Source organism: Corvus cornix, chromosome 9 (genome assembly GCF_000738735.6).
Source record: "Corvus cornix cornix isolate S_Up_H32 chromosome 9, ASM73873v5, whole genome shotgun sequence".
NCBI lineage: Eukaryota > Metazoa > Chordata > Aves > Passeriformes > Corvidae > Corvus > Corvus cornix.
Window position 1 is genome coordinate 9,869,899 of NC_046339.1, and position 26,757 is coordinate 9,896,655.

At 53.4% G+C, this 26,757-nt stretch overlaps 1 protein-coding gene across 1 annotated transcript; it reads left to right on the plus strand.

Moving 5' to 3' along the window:
• The first annotated feature begins 442 nt into the window (after positions 1-442).
• Positions 443-26,521, plus strand: RUBCN (rubicon autophagy regulator). Its single transcript, XM_039557211.1, is given in 24 exon segments — positions 443-521; positions 6,626-6,779; positions 8,582-8,665; positions 9,614-9,773; positions 9,948-10,054; positions 10,621-10,761; positions 10,981-11,137; positions 11,374-11,922; positions 12,477-12,521; positions 14,462-14,557; positions 14,731-14,846; positions 15,334-15,535; positions 15,896-15,997; positions 16,761-16,835; positions 19,513-19,573; positions 20,114-20,246; positions 20,604-20,700; positions 20,703-20,748; positions 21,054-21,118; positions 21,659-21,897; positions 22,298-22,359; positions 22,541-22,694; positions 23,066-23,159; positions 23,935-26,521. Coding segments are annotated over 24 exon segments (3,141 nt in total). The 5' UTR covers positions 443-483; the 3' UTR covers positions 24,099-26,521.
• The last annotated feature ends 236 nt before the right edge of the window (positions 26,522-26,757 follow it).

The window sequence follows — 26,757 nt, forward strand, 5'->3', positions numbered from 1 at the left end:
TCACTGCATTTCGGTGGAAGGTACATCTTACTCTGCTGTATTTTTCACATCCACCTTACAGTGGGCGGTAGGACAGAACCCTCTTTCCTTTTCTCTGTCTCTGCAGGTGTGATCAGTGCGTGAGCTGTCCCTCAGGGACACGTCGTTTAGTTTTTTCCCCTTGCCATCACATTTTCCTCATTCCGCCCGAGGCAGGATTTGGTAAGGGTTATCTCACCAATCACTGTGCTTTTTCCCGGAGCTTCGAAGTCGGGGTCGCACCGAAAGCTGCGGGGCGGGGGAGCTGAAGCGGACCGCCCGCCGTGGCGCCCGGTGCACGCCGGGAGCTGTAGTCCGCCGCACCACCGGGTGCGCCGGGGGGCGCGGTGCACGCCGGGAGTTGTAGTCCGCGGGTGCGGCGGGGCGGGGCGGGCGCTCGCCCCTCCCGCGTGACGGTGTCGCGGTGGCGGCGGCGGCGGCGGCGCGGCCGCGCGCGCGCCCGGGATGGAGATCGGGCCCCACGCGGGGCACGCGGAGAGCAGGTGGGGCAGCGCGCGGCGGAACACGCGCGGGAGGGGCGGGTGCGGGTGTCCCGGGGACGCGGGCCGCGTAGGCGCCCGTCGGAGGCGTGACACGGGGCGCGGGTGTGACACGGCGCGCAGCGCCAGTGCCGGCGGTGCGGGGCAGCGTGTGCGCGCCGGGGGGCGGCAGGGTCCTGTGTGTGCACGCGTGGGGTGACGCACAGGCGCGCGCGCGCGCGCGTGTGTGTGTGTGTGTAAATGTATCCAGGACGCGGCGCGGGATGGGCGCGCAGGAACGCGGGTGGCAGCAGTGCCAGCAGGCGCGTGGTGCCTGGGAAGCAGGAGGGATGCGCAGGGGATGCTCCTGGAAGAGCTCACGTCCTGCGTGGGTGTGTGAGAGTGTGCGCACAGCCAGCACCAGGGCGGAGGTGTGGGGGTATCGGGGGGCGATCAGGGCAGGAACAACCCTCCCGTGAGTGGGATCAGTGCTTGCTGAGTGTGACACTGCCCCCGGCTCCGTCCCTCGTGGCACACAGTGGGCCGGGCTGTCAGAGCCGTAACCCACCCGAGGCCAGCGCATCACTCTATTCCATGGCCTGGGCAGGAGTCTTGGCCGCTGGAGAGGCAGTGACGGCTACGGATGTGCGCCCTCAATACCTGATGCTCTGTCCCCGCTCTGTCCTCCATCAGTAATGGCCAACACAGCAGCTGCCAGGCCTCTGCTTCACGCACCTTGAGCTTAGGGGCGAAACCACCCCGCCCTGACGCCACTCTGCCACCGTTCCGGTGACTCTGCAGCTTGCTGCTCTGGGATCCTTATCTCCTGTCCCTCCTGGCAGTCGTCTGCATCCCCTCTTCTAGGTGCTGGGCAGAAATGTATTTATTTTTCTCTTTATTCCTGAAGGCGAGGCCCTGCACCTGCACGTGGCTGGCGGTGAGCATGGCCGCACTGCAGTGATCTCACCTGCGTGGTCTTCGTTTGTGCTTCGGGCCTGGTTTTTCTTGTTCGCATTTATGTGAGCAGCAGAGGCTGTTTCCTGGAGGTGTTTTGATGATGAGTCCTATTTACTTCAGGTTTGCATGTGTGCATTCGTTTTGCCCTGGTGCTCACAAGCACAGGGTGAATGTTAGATGGAAATTGGAAGTGTTGGCTGGGGAGGAAGGAGCAGCTGAAACTTGATATGGAAGCATTCCTTATCTGAGGGGCTCAGCAGTTTGCTCTGTTCCTGCTTGCCGTATCAGCTGGGAAAATGCTACCGGTGCTTTTAAAGCTATAGCACGGGTTTGGGGTGCCTTCTGATTTGCACGGTTCGAGCTGTTCTCCCACTTTACTAATGCTTCAGACACAGCAGGTTCCAAAAGGTAAGAGGAATTGCCTGCATTCACTGCTTTGTCTTTCCAGGCTCATCTTTGTGCATTTTCTTGCCTTTGCAAGCACAAGTTCTGCACTACCAGACTCTGCCATCGTGTGACTAATACAGCTGGGGTGGTGCCACCCCCAGCACTCCCCCAGGGACAAAGGAAGGTGTCATCCCCCACCGGTGCTGGCACATGCAGGGGCCTGCTTGTTCTCCTGGCTGGCACTGATGCCTTGGGGAGGATCCTGCATGGGATTTTGTCCTTTGTGTGATGGGTTTAGCATTTTTATTCCCAGTGAGGTGCCATTTCACACAAGATTGTGGCAGTACTGATAAGATAGAGATCACTAGATCCATCTTCTTGTGAATTACAGAAAATGCAGAAGCAAATGAGGAAATGAGAGAGGAAAATGAGGATCTTGTGCTGGACTTTTCCTCCTAGCAGGAGGTCTGAAATGCATTGAGTGGCAGGACTGTAATGCCAATGTCCGTGGAGGACATTGTCCATAGAGGCGGGAGAGTTAGTGCTGTCCTGCTGGGCAGAGAGCAGGGCTCTTGGAGTGCTGCAGAGGACACAGCAGTTCTAGGGGCCAGTGGTCAGCTGGGCAGGTTAGCAAGAGCTGCCACCTTTGTCTCTGGCACCAGCAAGACCCTCAGGGACAGCAGAGCTGCAGGAGAGGGTTCCTAAAGGGAACCTGCGCTGTAAGCAATGGAGGGATGTGAGCAGCTGCTCTCAGGGAGGTGGCCTGCTGTGGGGATCTGCTCTGCCTGTCACTGCCTCTGGCTGCCTGCATGCTTGTCACAGGCAGGTCCTGTGCATATTGAAGCCCAATGGACAGTACCCTGGGTCCACAGGTTGTGGTCATCTGCTTGTGAGAGACTTAGTCAGATGAACAGGTAAAGCTATCTGCCATGGCAAGGCTAAAAACCACCACCTTGAATCCCTATTTTCTTCCCTCATCCTTTGCCAGTGCAGAGCAAGAATGCATCAGTAAGCAGCAGCTCGAGGCTGTGTTTGCTGAGGGCACCTTTTGTGGTTGTGCCCCCATTTTATATCAGTGCCAGCTTTTAGCGTGGATGCAAGTTACCCTGTGTGTCCCTTTTCCGGCCACCCGCTCAGCTATTCCTGCCCATCCCTGCTGGGCTGGCAGAGCTCTTCTGGCTTCCTCTGTCTTGTCAGCCACTCCCCGTGACTGCAGATGAATTGCACGAAGCCTGGCTTTCTTTAATCCCTTTTCCCAGCAGTGCTGAGCCTGCTGGAGGAGCAGGCGGGGGATTCCAGGGAAGGGGCTGCTGGTTGTCTGGGAGATCTGGGGACAACGAGGCGGGAGTAGGCTCTGAGCAGGGCAGGTTACGTGGCGTCTTCGGTTTCTGCAGGAGGAACTGACAGCCAGCACAGGAATGAATGTCCTTGGAGATTTGTCAGAAGTCCCTCCATAACCTCAGCATCCTTAGCCCGACCTCTTTAGTGTGCCAAGAAGGATCAAGAGAGTCTTCCAGGTACAGGTCAGGGTTCAAGCAGCCATTGCTGGGTGCCTTCTACAGAGCACAGGAGATACACAGCAGATGATCTTTGCCAGAAAGATGAGCTTCATTTTTATTTTTCATTTTTGAACGCTGGCTACCTGTGTGTTTCTGTTTTGGAAAGTAATCAGGGTTTGGTTTCATTTTAAACAAAGAAGTCAGCAGCATGGCTCCCTGCCTCTGCTGTGAGTCACGTTTGCTGACTTGGACCAAGAGAAGTTCCTACCCTTGCTGGCATGGAGGGGCTGAGAAAGCCTTGAAAGAGCGAGTAGCATTCCCTGTTGTCAGCAGTTGCAGCATTAAGCCATTTTTTGCTCCAAAGCTGGATTCTGTATTTTATCACTCCAGTGTGAAATATATATTCGGGACAGTTATATTTGGGACAGTTCCTGATGGCAGCTTGATGTTGCTGTACCTGAAGGTGGAGTTTGTTGTGAAGAAAGGAGACCCAGTGCCAAGTTTGTGGAGCTGGTGGTTAAAATTGGAGGCTGGATCAGAGGTTGTCTTTAAGGGAGGATAAGGATGCAGCTGAGATCTCACCATTGCTCCATGGCCCCTGCAAACACCCTCGGCCCTTCTGGCTGGGGGAACCAGGCTCTGCTAGATCAGGAGAGCAGAAGTATGTGTGGTTCTTCCAGGGGAAGCTCTGGTTGTGTTCTGTGACCCTCTGGGGTGTTACTCACTTTGCCCTTATTGTAAATTGGGGTGTTTTCATGATGTAGTATGAATTGGCCTTACCCCATGCCAGGCCTTCTATAGCACTAGCAAAGTAGAATTCTCCTTATTCAGGAAAAAAAGCAGATTTCTTACTAGTGCTCGGAACACTGTCAGAAAAGGGAACTTGGGCTTTCTCCATCCCTCCTGGCAGCCAAAACCCAGGCTCTGTCAGTGGGAGGGGAGCAAACCCTACCGCTAATTCGGGGTTGCCCCAGAGTTTGGTCAAAGCTGAAATGTGGTTGGCTGTGCTCTCAATTTCCCTGCCACCTGCAGCTAACTATATGGGTCTTCATTTCTTCAGCCTTGTGTCACTGTGTGCTTTTCAGCATGTTCCAGCCCAGAAACAACTGGGGTTAGGGTATCAAAAAGGTCTTGTGTGTCTAACTTGTGAACTGCTTTGGGCCAGCAAGTCCTGTAGGATACTTACCAGGATTTAATTCACTTTTGGTGGATTCAAGATCACCTCTGCAAAGGTGCTTTAATTATGCTGTTCATTCTCTATGTGTTTTTGTGTTCAATGTTTTAATGTTTTGATGTTATTTTGTTCAAGGATTGCTTACCCTTAGTTTCCCTGTGTTAGGAGAGAGCCATGGATCCTGGTTTCCTACATCTTGAGATGCACAAGTCCTTCAGTGAGACCATTCATTTGCAAAGGCACATCTCTGAGTGTGCTACCCTCACATCCTTGTGTGCATTGCCTGCTTTTTATAGCATGAAATTACATGGGAGGGAGTTCCCCTGACTCACTGACTTGGAATATCAGTGGCGTGGCTGAGCTTTCACTTGCATTTCCTAACTCTGAGTGTTGCAAACATCTTAGGGAGGAGCTGGTGATGTTTGAGCTCAGTGGCTGCCGGTGCTCTTTGACCAGGGACTGCTGATTCCTCTCTGGGCATCCATAGACAAAGAACATCTGCATCCCTCAGGGCAGGGATGGGAAAAGCCTATAAATTCAGAAGAGCTGGATCATTTTTTTTGTGTCTCCCCAAGCTGTATCTCCTTCAGAAAGCTGCCTCTGATTTATATCTGTGCATCTTTCTTCAGTCCCTCCTGAGATAAAGCCCTGACTGTGCCTGTGAATCTAAGTACAACACAAACATACACATGCTGCCATATGCACTGCAGCTGTGGTCTAGAGCTCCAGTGCTGTCAGGGTGACAGGCTTTGCTGGTGGAATGGGTTGGCTTCTGTGTGGTTTAAGCTTAGGTGGGCACTGAAAGTGGTGATGTTTCCCTCGTGAGGAAGGGGAGTGAATGGGAGCTTGAAGTAGAGCCATTAATTAATGATCTGCTTGTTCAACTGATCAGTTTGGCAGTAGTGAACCAGTCTCAAAAAGAGAATATTGGTGAGAAAAGCTTTGTTTTAATTACCAGAAGTATGCAGCTCACAGTTTGATCCCCAAGGGATGAAAATGAAAGCAGTTTTAAAAAATGTTATTTATTTTAATTTTTTTCCTTTTTTTTTTTTCCTTTTTTTTTGAGTCTCAATTTGGTTTTGGCTGTGGGAGTGATTAACTGCTGAAACACCTTCTTGTTTCTTGCCAGTTGAAAACCTGAACTTTCATTTTAAGGTGGCAGTTAGGGTGCTTTTGTTACAAACCCTGCAGAGACATTTTTTTGTTGTTGTTATTTACACTCCTAACTATACCTTGCAACATTCCTGTTCTTCTGAGAGAGTGGCTCCTATTTGAATATGTGTTTTTGACAGCTGCTGTTCATCTGGCAACATTGTCAAGCAGCTTGAGTGGGAACCTCAGTCATCCAAAGCTTCCTTCCCCAAAGCTGCTTTTTGCATAGTCAAATGATGTTTCCTCTCTACACCATCATTCCTGCTTTGTGGCAGATAATGTTGATTTCTTGCTGTATGCAGGGCAGCCGAGGGGGATGATATTGGTGAATTGTTGTGCATGCTCTAGAGTTCACCAGCAGTTTGCTAATCTCTGTCCAGAACATGACGAAGGCTTTTGCAAGTTGTGCCTACAGCAGCTCAGGGCCCAGAGAGCAGCTGTACAGCTGGAGATGCAGATGAAGTGTCACCTCCCTGGGAGAGGAGCACCTCTGCATCCTGACAGGGCTGGAGTGCTTGATGTGGTGTGCATTCCTCAGGGATTGCTGCTCTGTAAACGCAGGGTCTGCTCGATGTGGTGGCCCTCACACTGTTCCTTACAGCTGCTGTGCTCCTGAGGGGCTGCTGCTCTCTTAGAGAGAGCATGTTGGTGAAGCAAGAGGCTCAATAGAGAGATAACCTCCAGCTTTTTTGGCCCAGACTGGGCAAGTGGTACATTGCAGGAGCCATCAGTCTGTTCTGTCTGTCTCCTGGTGGTGGCTACCAGTCATCAGAAGAATCATTATGATACAGGCAGTTGGCCACAAACAATAATGCCTGGAGGTAAAGTGCTTCAGCTCACCTTTGCTAGCTTCTGGACCACCAACGGTTTCAGCCTGAACAGACTCCTTCGCGAGAGTGTTCCTGTTGCAAAGCTCCTCTTGCTGTATCTCTGATGTATCTTGATGTGTTCCTCTGCAGGAAGGAGCACTGGAAGCTCCTTGGCAACCTGAAGACCACAGTGGAAGGTTTGGTGTCCATCAGCAACCCAAATGTCTGGTCCAAGTATGGCGGCTTGGAACGGCTCTGCAGAGACATGCACAGCATCCTCTACCATGGGCTTATCCATGACAAGGTACAGCTCTGTCCTGCCAGCACAGCTGTCTGTCTGTCTGTCTGTCTGTCACAGCCTCAGTGCCTGTCACAAGCAGGGCTGCAGCTCACTTCTGTGCTCATAGCACAGAGTGGGCACAGCGCTTGTAGCGATGTGGGAAGTGATGCAAGCAGGGACTGAGCTTGCCTGGCAAATGCTGTGGTTGCCAGAGGGACCTGGGTGCACATTCTTTCTATCTCATCTATTTTCAGTATGGTTTTTCTAAGTACTTGTGCCCCCTGTGCTGAGGCCAGCCCCTCTCTTCTTTCTTTGTGCTGCAGCCAAGCGATTAAATTGCATTTGCAGTGAGTCAGCCCCGTATCATCTGCACTTGGACAAGTCCCCAGCGAGGCCTGGCAAGAGAAACCTCGCATCTTTACTGTTTCTGGTTAGCTGTGTTAATAACAGGAGCTGGCAGCCAGACCCGCACTCTGCATGAATGGGATCACTCTTTCCAGGCTCTTGTGCCTGCAGTTGCTCACCCAGCCTTCCCCCTTTCTGTGACTGCGTGGAAGAATTTTTCTTTCCCACTTGTGTGCAGAGGCTTGAAGATCTCCCCTTCAGCTTGCAATTACCAGCACAATTAATTTACAGTGGAAAGGTGAAGCAAGGTGTGGAAAGGTGAAGCAAGGCTGCAGGGCGTGCCTAGGGACAGGCTTCCCATCAGTGGCTCTGCCACCCAGAGAGAAGAGAAGAGAACGGCACAGAGGAGCCCCAGGCAGCTTGCCCGGGCCAGCTGGTCCCGGATCAGGAAAACTGCACCTATGCACTGCTGCACCCAAGCTAATAAACCTCCAGGAAGAGCCTGACTGGCAGGTTGTCCGAGCAGGGAGCTTTGCTCCCTGGATTTATTAAGTTTGCAGACAGCATTAGTTGAGGTGCTGCTCTGTTGCTGTTAGTCCCCAGCTGCATGGACCAGGGACCTTCTCTGGGAGATTGACAGATAGAGGAGCTGCCTTTTCCATGTGAGGTGTGCAGTGCTCCCTTCTGACAGACCTTCTGACAGGCTTCAAGAAGTGAGGTTTAAGTAATTTATACTTGTCTGTCTGTTGGTAGCAGTTCATGCCAGACCTGCAAAGCAGGATGGTGTGTTACCTTCCTCAGTGCTTTTACTATAGGCAAAGACAGCTCTTCCACTCAGGAATGTCTCCTCTGTTCAGGCATGTGTGACAACAGTCAAGCTATGGGAGTTGCAAAAGGAGGCCCATAAAAATACAGCTTCCTAATAGCAGTTGTCTCATAGTTGCTCCAGCAAAACATTTCCGTTTACTTTTTATTTTCTTGGCAACTTTTTTGCCTACAGCTGGGAATTAAAAAGAAGGTGAAAAAATACATATGTACACATTAAGAAAACTAGGGTAAGAGTTTTTTAAACTTTAGAATTAATTTTATTTATTTGTCCAGAAAACCCAATTCAGTCTAGAAAACTAAAATTGCCGTGTTAGTTTTCTAGTCTTATAAAACAAACTACTCCCCCACCGAACCCAAGAAACCACCAAAACAGAAGCCATTCCTCTGTCACTTGTGAAAGAGGAAATAGGGATGGAAGTAAAAATAATCAGCTTTTTGGTGAAGAGATACTTTTTGGGTCTGTGTTTACAACCAATAGGGTGGAGAGGAAAACAGCAACTCTGCTGCAGTTCCTCTCTAACGGGAAACCCCTCACTGTCTGAATAAAGCAGAGGCAAACAGCATGTCCTCTCATGGCAGCAAGGGACTAACGGGGATGTACTCATTTAACTGGCACTTGGGAGGTGGTACCTAACTGTGCCTGTCCTGGGCAGGTGTGCTGCAGACAGAAGGATTACTGGCAGTTTGTGAAGGACATTCGCTGGCTGAGTCCGGGCTCTGCTCATCACCTGGAGAAGGTGGGTTCTGGTGGGGTGGCCTTGTGTACCCAGTGGGAGGGGAGAGGGCAGCTGGGCTGGAGCCTCACCCGTGGGACAGTGGTGCCTGGGCTGCTGTGAGTAAAGTGGCTCCATGGCTTGTGGAGGCTGACACAGCCCCGTGTGTTTGGGTACAAGCTGTGTCCTGGGAACTCAGTGTGGCTTGGGCTGAGACAATTGGCTGCTTATTTCTCCCAGGCCAGTCTCCAGCTCTGCTGGGCTGGGTGCAGCAGGCATCACCACGGGAACTGGCACAAGCAGTGCTTGTGTGTGCGCAGGGATGATTCATGTGTCTGTGCAGATTTCTAAGGGTCTGGGCTGTGCCATTTCTGGGTTGTGACTTCACCATGCATTTATTCTCCCATTCCTGACTTGTGCCAACCACTGGTATATGGGGATGCTCTTGGTCCTTGGCTGCACCATGCTGACATCCATGTTCCTGCTGTGGATGGGCATAAAGGGCTGGCCACTGGTGGTCGCTTTGTCCAGCCTGCTGCTGGGGGAATGGGGGTGTAACTCCAGTCCAGCTCTGCAAGCTGCAGCAGCTCAAGCATTGCCATAGCCTTTCCCAGCTAATATGTCAGCTAGAAATGACTGTCACCACCGGGGTCAGATTGGATTTGGGTGCATGGGGTCCCTCCAGGTCAGGGGCAAGGCTCATGGGTGGGAGAGTGTGCAAGCGAAATTCGTTGTGCTGGTGGCTCTCAGAGGACTTTGGTCACTGGCTGACCTTTGAAGCATTGTTCCTGCCTGGTGCTTTTGCCTCCTTGGTGACTGGGGAGCTGCTGGGACATGCCCTCTTTCCTGCTGATGGTGACTGGCACGGGAAAGCTGCTGTTATCAAGGGGACCAAAGCCATGTGGCAGAAACAAGCCCTGCTCCCCTTCTTGCCTCTGCCTGCCTTAACCTGTGCCTGACGTCCCTTTCCAGTTCATCAGCCTGCAGGAGAGCGGCCAGCGTGACCCTGAGGGCCCAGGGGACCAGGCCATTGCGCAGCTGTGGCTGCAGCACAGCCTGCAGTGCCACTGCCTGTCGGCGCAGCTGAGGCCGCTCCTGGGGAACCGGCAGTACATCAGGAAGTTCTACACAGGTAAAGAGCAGTGGGCCTTTTCCTTCTTACTAGGAAAATATCTAGCTGGTGGCATTTCCAAGCTGCGTGGGAGTGAGGGAGGACAGCCGAAAAGTTGATTTGCATGTGAGCAACTGGTGTGCCAAACCATGTGGGTGAGAGAGACTCCCTTGAGCAGCATTTTTTTCTCCCCAGATACTGCCTTCCTGCTCAGTGACGCACACGTCACGGCCATGCTGCAGTGCCTGGAAGCTGTTGAGCAGAACAACCCCAGGCTTCTGGCTCAGATTGACACCTCCATGGTGAGTTGAGGTCCCGGATTTTCCATCTGGCTCTCCCCAAATGCTGACTGGCTGCGGCTGCTCCCACAAGGTCACATTCAGGGCACTTGGAGGCCTTGGACAAGAGGCTGGACTTGGAACTAGTAAAAGTTGCTCCAAGAGGGGAGGAGAGTGGGGAACTGGTCCTTGTCCTGCCTGCATGACCTGTCAGGGATCAGGGTGGCGGCGATGGCTGTGTGGAGCCTATAGTGGGGCACTTTGGTTCAGGCTTGCACCAAGGATTTGAGTAGAGGACCTGAGGACTAGTTCCTTGTAAGAGGCACCTTTGAAGCCCTCTCCAACAGTCCCAGGCTTCAGGGCCAGCAGAGCGGCCTGGTCATGAGGGACAGTCACCCTCTGAGGGGATGGGCAACGCCCCAGGACACCTGGGTGCCTACTCCTGCTCATCATGCCAGTGACCCCCTATGCAGCCCTGCACCAGCTGCCCCCTCTCCAGAGGAGGGAAACAGCAGCTGCCTTCTTTGCACAGAGCTCCCCAGAAGAGAGCAATTAATGAGGCTCATTAAATGGGGGCTGTGTTCTTTCAGCTGGCCGGCACGTCACTGCCGTCCCTGTGCGCGTCAGACCCTTCTGCTGGGACAAGAGAGATGTGTGATTGCAGCACTGAGGGACATGAGAGCCGTCTGCCGGGAGCGCTGGGCTGCCTGGATCATTTCACTGAGAGCCTGGTAATTTCCCAATGGGAATCTGTCCTGTAGCTGTGAACAAAGAGCTGCTTCCCTTCTTTGCTGCCGTGTTTTTTCCCCCCACCACCGTTGTGTTCCCAGGGCTGCCACGTCGTTTGTGGTTGGTGACCAGGCATTTGCAGGTTGATCCCTTTCTGTTGCTACTCTTTTGACATGTAGCCCCATAGATGCTGATTTATTGATGATGCCACCTCTCTTCAGCTTACTAGGAAGAGTGGCAATCCATCTCCAGTGACCAAGAGTCAGAGCCTGACTGTCCTCCCTGCATCCCTATGCGTCCCTGCTGCCACCTGCACACAGCAGCGCTGCTTTGGGTCCTTTTCCAGCCTCCAACATCCAGTCTCCTCTGGCCTCGCAGGTATCAAGGGTGGCTGGGGAGCTTAGAGCAGACCCAGAAAAGACTTTACCTAGTTATCTGCTTGTGTATTTGTTGGGGTGGATGGGTATGGAAGACTTCTGCCCATGATGGGAGGGAGGGATTTGCCTGTGGTGGGTGGACATGTTGGTGTGAAGCCACAAGCTTACTGCTATAGGATATGTCTCCTTGTCTCCTCGTGCCAGAGTGTGTGAAATCATGCTCCTGCCTCTGTCCAGACAGGAGACCAGTGAGTTCCTGTGGCAGCTCCAACTCCAGCCAGCCCCAGGAGCGCTGCCCATCCACTCGGTCCTCCTCCTTCAGCGAGGGCAAGTCCCCTCTGGAGCAGCCTGGCTCTGTCACCCACTTCCACGTCCCCTCACCCAAAGACCCCTTCTCTCCAGCCAGCGAGATGAGCTCCAGCACCACCAGCCAGAGCGAGGATACCTGGACAGGGAGTCAGGATGATGCACAGAGTGATGTTAATGACGGGCCGGAGTACCTGGCCATTGGCAACTTGGGACGCCGGGGCCGGGCTTGCAGCAGCGCCAGCACCAGCAGCACCAAGAGCAGTAGCTCTAAACTCTTCTCCTCCAGCAGCTCCCAGAAGCTGGACTCAGTATCATCCCTGGGGGAGCAGGGAGCAAGTGGAGGTGGCAGCAGGGGCCTGAGCCTGTTGCGTCGGTCCAGCTTCTCGGAGGGACAGTCATCAGCTCCACAGGGCATCCTCAAGAAGAGCCATGTGCGCTCACACTCTGACACCAACGTGACTTCCGGAAAGTTGCACGGTAATGGAACAGCTTCTCTGGGATGGCTTTTGGGTGTGGGAGTCCCTGGTACCAGAAGGCTGATGCTGGCCACCCCCTTGAGTCCATTGATCACGTTGGAGAGAGGGACAGTGGGCAAGTGATTGGACTTTTCCCTTAGCTTGTCAGCTCCACACTGGAATGATGGGATGACATCTTGCTTCCCAGAATGCCCAGGGGTGGACTGTTACTGGTACTGCAAGCTTTTACCAAAATCTTAGAAAATGGCAGCAATGCTGTGGCATTAGCTGTTCTGCTTCCCCACTGGCCTTGCTTGGCTAGGATATGGGACTGAGGCCTGGCCTCGTCCTGCTGGTAAGATGTTATCCCAGTGCTAACCTGCTGGGTTCTCCTGTGGTCTTGAGTGAGTGAATACATATGGATGGGGAGAGTGGGGTGTGAGGGGACAACCAGTTTGTGGGAGTTTGCTCTGGTGCTGCCTTCATTGGAGAAGTGGAGGTCCTTGCTGAGTAGTAACCAGTCTGTCTCTGTTTTCTCTCCCTTAACGCTGTCCTTTTCCTCCTCTGTCTGCCCAGGAGGCCTCAGGGATATCACCATTATAATAGAAGATCCAGTGGCAGGTTTGGGAGCCAGTATAACAGCCCTTCATTAGTGATCATTGCATCAAGTTCAGGATTGCCATCAACCCATTAGTGTTCATTTAGAAAACCAAAAAGAAAAATCTTTCTTTGCTGTGTCCCAGCTGATGCTTTGAAGTGTGGTCTGGTTTATGCATGCAACCTGACTGAAGATCCCAGCTTGGTTTGTGGAAGCAGTGGACCAGACCCAGAAGTGTGTCCAGCTCCCCTGCATGGCATTAGGGAGTGCTGGCCACCAAGTCTCTGAGCTGTATCCCCTGCCCTTCCCTCCACCCACTGCCTCGGAAGCCAGCCATCTCTTACCTGGTGAATAAGGGTTGGCAGCCAAGTAGGCATGGGCTTGAACATCTAATTTTTCCTTTTATTTTGTGGATCTGTGGCACAGGGAGGTTTGATGTTGGCTGATTTCCAGTGTATGTACCCACAGCTGAGACTCCTGGATGCTCTTTTGGGCTCAGGGCAAAGAACTGGGCACTCAGACTTCTTGGTGTGGTTGTGTTGCAGTCAGTCCTGCTGAAGAAGACCCTGTACCTCTGGCCTTCAGGATGGCTTTTCCCCCGAGCAGAAATGCTGGGGTGCTGCCATCCCTTTGCCCCACATGCAGAAAAAGTCAGCAGCTCAAAAAAGTGGGCTGTTTTGTTTTGCATCCAGTGAATAGTGGCACTGGGTTTGTCGACCTCACATCTGGGTGCTCTGTGTCTGGGAAGGCTCCTCCTTGGGGGTGATGGGTGTTCAGAGAGATGTGTCCAGCCCTGTGTCCTGCTCCAGCAGATGATGCTGAGCACTGCCTTGCCTTACCCTTCAGCAGTAGGCTCTGTTGTATGTGGCATCTACCTCATGAGGTGGTTTCTGTGTTGAGGTGGCTGCAGGACACCCTGTCAGGCTGCAGTAAGTAGCTGTGAGAGGCTCCTACCCTGACAAGTCTCCTTTGTCTCCCAGCCTGTGGGGTGGGTTGATCCCAGGCTCCGTCCTGGTGACTGCTGCTTCATGGCCTTCACAGGGAGAGGCTGGTATTGGTGGGCTCAGGAGCCCCCAGCCACATCAGAGTTACAGCACAAAGCTGGGAACAAAAGTGAGCAGGAAGTTGAGAGGACAGTGTTGCCCTTCTGTTACGCTCAGGATGTCAGCTGGCACCTGCCCTGTATCCAGAGCTGTGTGCTCCTGTCCCACTCCAGCCAGGGTGTTTTCAGTCTCCTTCAGCAGTCCTTTGTCACCCAGCCACTCCATCCAGGTGTTCCCTGGGGCCATGGCTCTCTGCAGAGCACATGTTCTTGGTCCCCAGTCAGGCCAGCTCCTGGCAGTCTCCACTGGCTCAGTCTGGCAGGGAGCTGCACCACAGTGTGTGCATGGGGCAGAGCCTAGCCCACAGCCCGTGTAGGTCACCTTGGGCACTGCACCCAGGCTCCAGTGCTGTGTGTGGAGAGCCCTGGCTTATAGTGGAGCAGGAGCATGTCCTTCAGATGCCTCCTTGCTCTGGTGTCCAGGCTGCTTTGCAGGGCAGGGATCCCCACAGATCCTTTGGCTGCTCGCATTTCCCTGTGTCTCCTGTTCTCTGTTCTGGGGGATAACTGCCCTCGGAGATGCTCCATCAGGAAGAAAGGGCTGGCAAGAGGTACTTGCTGGAGCCTGGTGTGTTCCCCAGCTCTGCTCTGGGGTAAACAGAGGAAGGCTCAGGACTCAACTGTTCCATGGCTCTCATGATCTTCTCTCCGTCACTCCCCTTCTCCTGCCTGAAATGCCTTTCTAGTTTTGTCTCATCCTGGGCTTGCCCTCAGCTGTGGCATGGGGCAGGAAGATGTCTCTCTTTATTTCCATCCATTCATGCCTGTGTGTGTGATGCTGAGCCCCTTTCATTTCACCCTGTGCAGTGGCTGGGTGCCTCTGAGCTACTGAGGTGTGCCTGGTGTCATCTTCCCTTCCAGAGTCCCATGGTGATCCAAGTGGAGGGAGAGGGCCGGTCTCTGCTTCCACGCAGAGCAGTGAACTGAGCACACCCAGCTCCCTCTACATGGAGTATGGTGAGTACAGCCAGCCTCAGCAGGGACACTCAATCCTGGTCAGGTTCCTCCATGGTCTGCAGTGACCTCAGCTGCTGGCACCTGCTTGTGGGATGCTGGCTGGGTGCTGGCAGGGCTTGGTGGCATGGAGATAGCAGGTCCTTCCCTCATACCTGTGTCTCTTCCTTTTCTAGACTCTGGACAGTACCTGAGTTCGGGGGAAGGGATGTTCAGGAGACCTTCAGAAGGGCAGTCCCTCATCAGCTACCTCTCTGAGCAGGACTTTGGCAGCTGTGCAGACCTGGAGAAGGTGAGGGAAGCAGCAGCAGCCTGTGTGCATTGGAGAATGTATCTTGGTGCAGGTTCAGAGACACTTCCTGCCGTGGGGAAGATAATCCCATGGTATTGCCTGCTGTAGAGCTGTGCACCGAACTCCAAGGTTGAGCTCCTCGGTGGTGTCTGGTAGCTGGGATCTGCCCATCCGTCATATACGTGGCAGTTTTGCAACATGTTAGGGCCTCTCGGGGCCATGTGCTGACCCCCCAGAGTAGATGTGTTGCACATCCTCTTTGTAGGATGCCTGTTGTGTTTTGTGAGTATTCTGATGCCCAAGAAGGCTTTGTTTTCTAGGTCCTCATAGAGGAGTCATATTTTACAGGGCTGACAGAGGTTAATGGCTTTCACCACCATCCATGAGTAATAAGCTCTTTCCTGTCATAGGTGGGGAGCAAAATTTTACCAAGTCTTCTTAGTTCATCCAAGGCATAGCCTTGAATGCTTTTGCTCTTGCCTTGCAGGAGAATGCCCACTTCAGCATCTCAGAGTCCCTGATCGCTGCCATTGAGCTGATGAAATGCAACATGATGAGCCGGCAGCTGGAGGAGGAGGAGGAAGACAGTGACAAGGAGATCCAGGAGCTTAAACAAAAGATTCGCATTCGGCGCCAGCAGATCCGCACCAGGCACCTGTTCCCTACCTGCCAGGAGATAGGCTCAGGCAGTGGGTGATGCGTTTTGGGCTCATCAGCTAGTGGGATGTGGGTTTTCTGTCCATTGCCTGTCCTATAGCTGCCTGCCTTCCTGCCCGTTCCTTGCAAACAGTTAAATTGCTACCAAGGTGCTGCCAAGATTTGTGAAACTGCTGCTATTGAAGACCATAATGTGACAGATACCATCCATTGATAACACTGCTGGCACTGAGTTATGGAATGTAATTTCATTTTGAACCCATAGTGTGTTCCATCTTTGAGCTCCATCCCTCCCTTCCCTGGCCGTACCTGGCTATCCCCTTCTCCCATAGCTGTCAGTGACCCTTTGGAGCACTTCCACTGGTGACCTGGCTGTGATGCATTTCTCCCAGGTCTGGTGGCGACAGACAGCGGGTCCCAGTTCAGCTCCCACGGCTCCATGCGGCTCTCTGACTCTGGCTCTGTGGAGGATGTGGAAGAGTACGAGATCCGAGGTAGGAGGAAATGGCTGTGTTGGCTTCTTTCATAGAAACAGACTTCTTGGTGTGGTTGTGTTGGGGTCAGTCCTGCTGAAGAAGACCCTGTACCTCTGGCCTTCAGGATGGCTTTTCCCAAACAACTGGCTGAATTGAGTATAAGCAGAACAATCAGTTTCCCTCATGTGGTGGCATGATTTTCCTTCAGAATCTTCTGTAACCCTGTCATGTTCTGTGCCTCTGGCTGGTAGGTGGTTTCCATTTCATTGCCTGGTACACACAGCTGCTGTCACAGCTAGAGAGGTGGGAGAGCTGCCCTCCTGCTCTTCTTCTCCCCAGGCAGAAGGAGCCATAGCTCTGACCACTTACCTCTTGAATGGTGGGTGCTGGTCACATCCCGACCTGCAATACCTCTAGTCTCTGCTCCTGGCAGCTTGGGTGGCTGAGCTTATCACCCACAGGAGACCAGCCTGAGTCCCTGGGTGTTCATTTCCTTCAGAGCCTTGTTCATCCTGAGGTGGATGACAATAGTACCTCCATCTCTCTTACTTTAAAAAGAAGATGGAGTTGTCCAGTCTTCTTGTCTCCTGACTATTGACAGCAACCCCTCCTTTCAGTCCATGAGGGTGAGGTTTTGGGCTCAGTTTTGTAGCCCATGGAGGAGTGTGTGAATTCAGTTCTGGGCTCTCCTCGTGTGAGTGCTGCTCTTGTTTTATGCCGTTTCTCTCTGGCCTGGCTGAAGCACTGAAGTCGACTGTTTTGTCATCACCGTGTCATACAGATGGTAACGATGGATCTAACCTGATTCAAATGTCCAAGAACGGCCTCTCAGTGTCAATGGCTTCCTTGTTCTCAGGTACCCTGCAGTGCTCCCCCGGGCACGCGCGCGTGTGTGTGCAAGGTGTGTGTGTGTGTGCACGGGCACACTTCTCTGAAAGCTGCCTGGTTTCAGAACTGGGAATTAGTTCCAGTACCATCCAGATGTCAGCAAGAAAAGCTGTGGCAGGATGATGTGGCAGGATGGAGTAGAGCAGAGGCAGAGGAATTCTACTGTGGGCTCCACGCCCCCAGGGCATTTTGCCATGCAGTATTTTGGATGTATCAAAAGTGCCTGCTGTGGTCAAGACCTGTCTTGCCTGGGGTAGGACTTCACAGGGCAGTGAAGCTCTGTAGGTGTTGAAGGCTGAGCCTGGGTTAAATGAGAGCAGAGTCCTCTATGATGTGGGACTAGGTCTCCATCCCAAGTGCCTTAGGGAGCATTATCCTACTTGACTTGGCAGAGCTGGCATGCCATAGCTTTGATCTGAACCACAGCCAGCCCTTCCTGTTCTGCTCAGACTTGACTTGTAGTGGAATCCTTCTAGAAAGAAGTTCTGGAGGGAGAAGTAGTGAGATCAGACAGGGCATTGGCAGTTTGTTCATGCTGGAGGCCCTAAGCACTGAGATCACATGCAGCTTAGTGTTTTTATTGTTTACAGTAGTACTAGTTAATCCTTCTGGTCTGCTGGCCATGTTGAAATAACCTTCATGTGCTCTCTGTTTTCTTTAGCAAGGGAACAGCCTGCTGGGCTGCTGCTGCTCTCTCCTGTCTGGTGTTCAGCACCAGCATGTTGCTCCTGCTGGATTTGCTGGTGCTCAGATCTTTTCTGCCAGCCCTGTTGGGTTCACAGACCAGGCTGTGATCCTGGCTGAAGCTGGCACTGGGGTGTGGGGCGATGTCCTTAGATTTGGGGGCTGTTCACAAGCCATCTGGGGGCTATCCCACCTGGTGATAGCATTGGCAGAGATGTTTTGGGCAGCTAATGATGATTTGGGAGTGTTTGCTGTTAATGTTAGGAAATGAGCGGTGTCCCAGTGCTAGCTCCTGTGGAAGCCTACGGTCAGATCTGGCTCCCTCTGCCATCCCTGAGACCATGTCAGTGCCTGAGTGTGCTGGCTCTGCCTTCCCATAGCACCTGGCCCACTCTGTGCTGCGTGTGCCCTCCCGTTTGCTCATGTTTGTCATAGTCTAGGACCATGCGGGACCTTCCTGCGCAGAGCAGAAGGCACACCGGAGCATGGCAGGTGTGTCTGACTGGTGTCCTACAAGGTTGTGAGGCTGTTTGCCTGAATTCCTTGTTTTCTGCAGCTAGAATTCAGTTTGCATGACCTAGATACGTGGATTCCTTAACATTAGGATGCTTTCGGGTGCCTGTTTCAGCAATGGATGTCAAACAGTGAAGGTCAAGCATCCAAGCTGAATTCCAATAGTGTGAGTCTGTAAATTTGCAGGACTTACTCCCTTTGTTGCTAGGGCAGTCCTGCTCTCTGTAGGAAAGCTCGGGGCAGGGGGACACTCCTTGCTCAGCCTGTGACTGCTTTGGCTCACAAGCTGTGATTCCCTTGGCCTCAGTGTGCAGTTGATGCCTGGCTGGGATCATATGGGCTCTCTGCAGATTTGTGTTAGCCTGCTTGGGGAATAGGAGCAGGGACCCTGAGCTGTGCCTCCCCATGCCAGCCACTGGGGCAGGGGAAGCTACAGGCTTTTTTGTGGGGGTGGTGTGGTCACTGCAGACCATTCCTAGAGCTCCCCAGAGGTACAAAACAGATCTGCTGGGATGAAGGTTTTGGCTTTGGCCACTCTTCTGTCCTGACCTGTAGTACCTTCACCTTGCATGCCCTCTTCCCTTTTCTGGGAGCCTTATCTGCCATGAAGCAGGGTTTCTGTCTATTTTTGTCTGCATTGTACAACTGCAAGTGTCCTGACACAGGGGTCTTCTACTGTTGAGATGGATTCCCGGTTAGGGTTTAACCTGCTGGAGTGAAAAAAAGATGAGTGTAAAAGGTACCTCTGGGTATTGCCTGCTACTGGAGCTGCAGGGCAGCCCAGGACTCTTTGGGAGCTGATGGAGGGGTGGAGGGAGCACGACTTCAATGTCCTGCACCTTATCTTGGACCCTTCCCTCCTCAGGAGATGAGTCTGTGACCTCTGCAGAGGGCTGGCCTCATGGCTGCTGGCCCTTTCTCTGCAGGGATGCTGATGTGTCTGGGCAGTGCTGGGCACAGGCTGCCAGCCCTGGCTGTGCAGTCAACTGACAAGCTGTGGCTTGGCCAGTGTCTGATCTTAGAGGTTGCAGTCAAGTAGAGAGAAGGGCTCTGCATCCCATTGCTAATCCCTTCCAGCATCTATACTGTGTGTAGAGAGCTACTAAACCTTCTTGCTAGCCCTGCAGTCCTGCCCTCCTGTGTGTGTTCTGTTTCAGGCCCTGTCACTGCTAGGACTTGATGTGTGACCTGTACCAGCAGCCACTTGTCTCCCCCAAACCTCAGGCTGGCTGTTCACAGCATCCCACCATGCCTTTCCCTTGTAATTTCAACAGCTGACTGATTAGGCTGCACCCCTCCTTACTGCTCAGTGCCACTGGTAGAAGTTGATGCTGTAGTTCACATGCTTTTGAATAGCTTGATGAGTTTTACCTTGAAGCTTTGGTTTGAAATGAGTGTATCCCCCTGCCCTGTCCCATCTGTTCCACCTTGTCTGTTTGTGATTTCAGATGCAGACATCAAGAAGAACCCAGACTCCAGCAGGAAGTCCTTTCTCTCCTCGGACTCCATGTACGTCTTCAACCTCATGGTGACACATCTTGGGTACCACATTCTCTTTCTTCAGCTCTGCTCTTCCATGTGCATCAGTTGCTGTTTTGCACTGGAGTAGATATCCCTCCCTCTCTCCCTCCTGCCTTCCCTCCCTCCCTCTGTGGGGATCCCTCTGCTCGTGTGGTAAAATACAAAGCTGTGTCAATGGTTGGCAGCTGCTTGGGTAGGTTCACATTGGGAGAGCAGTTTTTTTCTGGCTTACACAGGCACTGGCTGTCACTTTGCAGCTTCCCCTGCAAACAGGCACAGGTTTTGCTAAGTGATTCAAGTTTTGCTCACCTTTCTGAACAGTTGCTGTGGTGCCATTAGCCAGCTTTGCTTGGGGGCAGCTGCAAAGACAGAAATCAATCACGTGTATTAATTTTAAGCCTGTGTAGCAGTGCAGAATTATGGTACCAGAGTTGAAGAGAGGATCTTCAGCTTGAGCTGGGACTGGCATGGGGCTGCAAGGAGGGTGCAGCGGTGAGATCCAGTACTAACAATTCCTTTGCTGTCTAGATCCCACTCCTTCCTCAATTCAAACTCGGCAGAGGCTGTGGCCATGGGCCTGCTGAAGCAGTTTGAGGGCATGCAGCTCCCAGCTGCCTCTGAATTGGAGTGGCTGGTCCCTGAGCATGACGCCCCGCAGAAGGTAAGGCTGTGAGTTCGTGTCAGTGATTGCATTTGATCTTCCCTGAACTCCTGGCTTCAGGCCACTGCTGAGGGGGCTTTGCTTGTCCCAGTGCTCCCTTTGTGGAGCTGGAGGAGCGGGTTTGTCTGGGCTTTGGAGATGGATGCATCCAATCAGGGTTGTGCCACTGCAGCCTCCCACAGCAGTGTCCAAATCCCTGGAGACAGCCATTCTTCATCCCCCAATTCAGCTGGAGGAGCAACTTGGTGCCTGGCAGTTTTCCAGAGGGCTGCAGTTGCAGGTTTCTGGCAGTCCAGCCAGGTGCACTGCCTTTGCAGTACAAGATAGGGATCTGACCCTCTTGCCTGCCTCTCCCAGCTCCTGCCCATCCCTGACTCTCTGCCTATCTCTCCTGATGATGGAGAACACGCCGACATCTACAAGCTGAGGATTCGGGTGCGCGGAAACCTGGAGTGGCCCCGCCACGACCGCAGATCATCTTCAATGTTCACCCAGCCCCAGCGTAAGGACCCGTGTGGCTGGGGGCTCTCAGGGGATCTGCCCTTTCCATCCCTTTTCCATAAACACCGAGGTTGCTTATCCTCTGGTTGCTGGGGTTTCCCCGCTCTCAGACTGGTAAATCCACAGTGGTCACCACTGTGAGATGGTGAGATGGAGCCAGTGCCTGGGATTAGTGCCAGGACACAGAAGGGCTTTTTGCCTTGGATGTGTTGTCCACATAAACCTTCCAGGCCTTCCAATACCCATCTTCTGGTGCCAGGTACCATCAGGGCTGGGTCATGCATGTTGTCTTCTATCTCTGGGCAGGAGGAAGGTGGCTGTGGCCAAGCAGAATTACCGGTGTGCAGGTTGTGGCATCCGGACTGATCCTGGTGAGTGCTGGGAGCCTGACCTGTAACTGGAGAGTGCAAACAAGTGGGAAGATGCTGAGTGAGTGGGTGGTGGTAGAGCTCAGCACAAGGTCACTGGGGCAGTGCTGCACTGCCTTTGCCAGCTCTGCCTGCACATTGGTGTGCACCATCCACAGAGGAGTCTCCTCTTCCAGAAGGTCACAGAGCTGGTGGAGGCAAAGAGCAGCCAGCCTGTCCTTTGGAGGGCATTTCAGATCTTGACTCTTGTAACGCAAAGTCCTGTGTTGGGTCCTCAAGCTCCCAGCAGGTTCTGTAGCTGCAGAGCTCTTCCCTGAATATGTAGGTAGATGTGGCTGCATGAGACTGGACTATTGGTCCTGAAGGCTTTTGCAGCCAGAGAGTGCTTGCAGACCCGAGTGTTGAACACTCTGGGCTGGAGGAGATGGCAGCAAGGCAGAGTTCCTTGCTTGTTGGAAATGCTGAGCAGCATTGGGAGTGCAGCATGTGGCTGTGCAGAGCCCGTGCCTGGGCTGACCTGCCTGTCTGCCTGGGTTTGGCCAGATTACATCAAGCGGCTGCGGTACTGTGAGTACCTGGGCAAGTATTTCTGCCAGTGCTGCCACGAGAACGCCCAGACCGTCATCCCCAGCCGCATCCTGCGCAAGTGGGACTTCAGCAAGTACTACGTGAGCAACTTCTCCAAAGACCTGCTGAGCAAGATCTGGAGTGACCCACTCTTCAACGTGCAGGCTATCAATCCTGCCCTCTACCAGAAAGTGAAGGCTCTCAACCAAGTGCGGGTAAGACCCTTTCTGTGCCTTCCTGAGTGGGGTTTCGATGAGGTGGGTGGCTGCCAACTGTAAACCGTATTTCAGGGAAGCTGGGGAGAAGCAGATACTCAGTTTTGGAGGCTTAAAACCTCATCAGTATGTGTTTCCATTCCACGTCTTCTTATTTCTTCAGTGGCATAGGAATGTCAAAAGGAATTTGTGGCTGGTATCCAGCTGGGCTTCAATTTATCTCCTGGAGCACAGGATGATCGTTGTGCTTGCCTTGCCCTGTGTGATGTAAACACCTTGGAAACAGGAGAGCAGCAGCTGAGGAGCAGCAGTTATTTCAGCAGCACAGGGAATGGGGCAAACCTGCTTGGCTGAGGACTGTGCTCTGTTTACTCATTCTTTGTCCCCCCTTCCTCTGCAGCTGCTGAGAATCCAGCTTTTCCACATGAAGAACATGTTCAAGACGTGCCGGCTAGCTAAAGAGTGAGTCCTAGGCTGTTTTGCTGTCCTGGTTCTGTCCCCTGGCAGTTTGCATTGGGAATCTGTGCAGCCTGTGCATTGTGGGGAGAGAGGGGAGTGGAGGGGGAGAGAAAGCATAAGGAGTGGAGAGAGGGGTCTTAGTGGAGTCACTTTGCTCTGAGCTCTGGTTTCTCTGTCCTTGCAGCCTCCTGGACTCCTTTGACACAGTGCCTGGCCATTTGACAGAGGATTTGCACCTCTACTCACTGAGTGACTTCAGTGCCATCAAGAAAGGGGACCTGATGCCTCACCTGACAGAGCTCCTGAAGGCAGGCAGCCTGCACATTGACAAGTGCATGGTAAGGCCTCCTCTCCTGCCTCTTGCATGGCTCTGCAGCCTTGGGAGCAGGCTTTGCTGTAAAGATAACTGATGGGGAGGCTTTGGTGTGCCAGGCAGCCACCAGATTAACTGATTCAGTGCTAACTCTTCCTGCCTGCTTCATAGAGCTCCTACCTAGCACAAAAGGGATATTTGCTACCCCATTTTGGCTCTCCCCCACCCCTGACACAGGTTGATTCAGCCTTCCTGTGCTCCATGCTGGGGAAGGGCTGTCCCACATGGTTAGAGCAGGGCACCACGTCCTGCTGTCCTGCTCTACTCTACCTTCTGCCTTAACTTGCCAGGGAGGTGAGCATTTAGCTGCCTTTTCCTCATCTTTTCTCCTTCCAGCTGTGCCAAGCCAAAGGCTTCATCTGTGAGTTCTGCCAGAATGAGGATGACATCATCTTCCCCTTTGAGCTCAACAAGTGCAAGACATGTGAAGGTGAGATACTGGGGAGCAGCAGGGAGGGGGCAGACCCTGGGGCCACCAAGGTCTGCTTCCAGTTTGAGTGGCATTTGTGCTAGCAAGAGGTAGAGAGCCTTAGCCAGCCAGACCAGAGTGCACTTGTGCATGGCCTGTGTCTGCAACATACTCTCACAGCAGTAGATCAGCATTGTAACAGTGTTTGCTGGCGTGGGGAAGCATGTAGGTCCCCTCCTGACCACGCTGTGTGCTGCCTGCCCTGCCAGCAGCGGGCAGTCGGGCTGTGATTGCAGTGAGCGGGTGTCTGGGAGCCCTGGCTTCCCTGCTGCTGTGCTTACAGGACAGGCTGCAGCCTGCACGCAGCTCCCCTGCCCCTGCTTGGATGGCTGGAGCTGACCTTGCAGACCAGAGAGAGCCTGAAGGCTTTATCTCTGTGTCCTTCCTGCATGCTAAGAAATCCCTAGGCCCCTTCAGGAGACATCCTCGATAATGCCCAGTATTAATGGCTGAGTAGAGCTTGGTCCTGCATCTTGGGACCAGCCTCTGAACTGGCTTAAAATAGCTCCTGACTACATGCAAGCCTTGCTTTGGCAGGTGCAGTGCCAGAGAAAACTTGGGGCAAAGTCATTATTTCCTTGGAGTATCAAGGAAGTCTGGGGAGGGACCTTGTGTGGAGCAGAAAACCTCCCTCCTGTGCTTCCAAAGCTTCGTAAGCTAGTGCAGGGACCTGGGGTGTGGAGTGTCAGGCAGTCTGTCAGCCTGCACCAGTGCTCAGCCATGCTCTCCCTCACAGAGTGCAAAGCCTGCTACCACAAATCCTGCTTCAAATCCGCCCGCTGTCCCCGGTGCGAGCGTCTCCAAGCCCGGAGAGAGCTGATGGCCAAGCAGAGCATGGAGTCCTACATCTCGGACTACGAGGATGAGCTGGAGCAGCCGGAGGCAGTGGCAGCCACATGAGCATGTGCAGCAAAGGAGCAGATCATGGGTTTATTTATGTGCGTGGCCTTCATCACCAGAGACTGAACCACACAGACTGAAGATGAGGAGGACTGTTGGGAGGCTTGGAGCACTGTCTTGAAGGGATCTCTTTTCCCTCATGCAGTAGTGCTGGGCTGGGAAAGGAACATATTCCATCATGTGGATCTGCTCCAGGTGCTCCCACTCCCTGATGCCTTTGCTTGGGGGGAGGCAGCTGCTCCTGCCTGTCCTGCAGGCAGAACAGGGATCTTTTCCGAGCAGTTGTTCATGCTGGACTAGACAGGGCTGTGCTGTCCATCTCTGTGCCTTGCTCTGAGCCGAGCAGGGTCCCCTGCAGGGTCAGCACTTTCTGCTCATCAGCTGTATACTAGGAAGCTCTGGTCACATCTGCTCCTTGGAGGAGGGAATCAGGTCTCAGTCCTCTGATCCTCCATTCTGCTGCTGAGGGTTGTGTGCATGGAGGGAGGGTGGGGGTTTGGGGTTGGTTGTACATTTAACAGCTCCCTTTCTCAAATGTGCTGTGGGACACTGCTGGAGAGCAGTTGCTCTCACTCCAGAGTCAGAGCAGAGGAGGCGGCAATGATGAAAATGCCAGATTTCCCTGTGCTGCAGAGGGACACTGCCGCTGGAGCAGCTGCACAAGTGGATGTGCTGATGGACTTTTGGCAGGCAGATCCCCATGGCTCCACAGAAATCTGCCTCCATGGGATACGGTGAGGCTTCTGACCCTACTTCCTTCTCATGCTGCCAGTCTGTCCTACCAGGGAGACATGTCCTCCTCTAAGGATGACATGGGACCTCACTCTTGTGGCACCAGGACCTGCCTTGTGTGGAGCTGCCTTTCTGCCCAAGACCTGTTGGGATGCAGGTGAAGGCTCATGCCTCCAGCTGCATCCCCAAGCCTCTGTCTTGGTTTGTTGTTTTAGGTTGTTTTTTTTTTTAATCTGCTGGATTTGGTTTTATTTTTTTTTAATGTGGTTGTTTGTATTTTTAACTGTGTGTTCCCTCTCAAGGAGGTGCTGCTTGAAATGCCTCCTTAGGGGGTATGTGATCTGCTTGGGACTCACCAGTATAAATCGCCAGGGCTGTCCTGCTCCTGGTTCTTCACCCCTGGATGGAACTGGTCCCCTCTCCCAGCAGATCTCCTGCTTCCCTTGGGAGAGGAGGGGTCCCTGAGCCAGGCAAAGCCTTGAAGCTTCCCAGCTGTGCTGTGGTGAGATGGTCAGGCAGCCTGCTTGCAGTGGGGATACCCAGGAGGAGAGCGGTTTGGCACTGGGGTGCTGCCAAGGTCTGGTTCCTCGCTGATGTAGAGCCACCTGCCATGAGTGACAGCTCTGCAGGGTCAGGGTCAGACCCAGTGGGACAAGGTGAGCTCTGTGCCCAGTTAAGGAGGTGCCTCTGCATCGTGGGGGGATGTTTTAGCCATGGCATACCCAGCCAGCACCACCTCAGCATGGGTGGGATGTGGGGTGTTAGGAAGGATGGTGTGGCCTGTGTACGTGCAGAGGGTGTTGAGGGACCAGAGAGCAATGCACTGGCAGGAGGCCTCAAAGGGCAGTGGCTCTTTCAGGACATGTCCTGATTTGAGGCTGGGATGTGACCCCTCATGGGCTCTCCCTGTGGGGGCAGCAGGGCTGGGGAGAGGGGAAGAGGCAGGGGCCAGGAGAGGTGGCCGCAGGGCTTGCTCAGGGAGGGTGGCTGCAAGCCTTGCAGCTGGGGGCCAAGCTGCCGCACAGCAGCATCTCTCCCCTGCCTGCAGCGTCCTGACAAAGTCCTGGAAGCAGGGTTCAGCTCCCCACTTGCTCCCCCAGGGATTTTGCTGCCTTGTGTCTTGCTTCTGCTTGTTTTCCCCCAGAGCAGCTGCTCTTCTGCTCACTCTGTCTGCAAGCCCTGGGGCTACCAGATGTTGGTCTGCCTTGGTCTTGCCTGTCCCCAAGCCCAAGCCAAGCCCTCCTGTTGCTGCTCGGACCTGGGAACCCCTTCCCTGGAGTTGCCTCAGCAGCACACCTCCATCCACCCTATTTTGTTTGAAGCACTTTAATGTCATGGGACAGCAGCTGAGAGGCTGCCCAGATCCCTTTCTCAAAGCACTGAGTACTTTTAGAGAAGAGGGAAGGAATTCTGGCTTGTTATGGTTTCCACCCTCCACCATGGACTGTGTGCGGAAGCAGCAGGACTTGCAAACCTGGCAAAGGTCTCCAGGGCGAGATTGTGCCCAGCACTGACACTGCTGCCCAGCACTGACCGCTACAACTAACACTGGAACTGGCCAAGACAGGGACGCTCTTTGGGAGGGAGAGCTGGGGGCTGCCCTGGCTGTCAACTGGAGCTGTCACAACGGGATTATTATTGCACAGCACAGCAATTAAAATGCCGTCCTCAATAAACTAAGTTAATAAGGAGTCTGGTTGTGTTGTGACATTGTTTCAGGTGGGGTAATGGTGTGTATCCCCCCTGGAGGTGATGGGGTAGGCAGGGAGTGCTGCTGATGGCAAGGAACAATGGAAGGGACAGCTTGTGCAGCTGGTGATGCAGTCACTGGGAGGGGGTTACTGTCACTACACCGTGACTAATTAATCTGGTTTGTGGCCTCCGCCTGCAAACTGCCCACTGGACTCAGGGCAGGAGGTACAAGCCA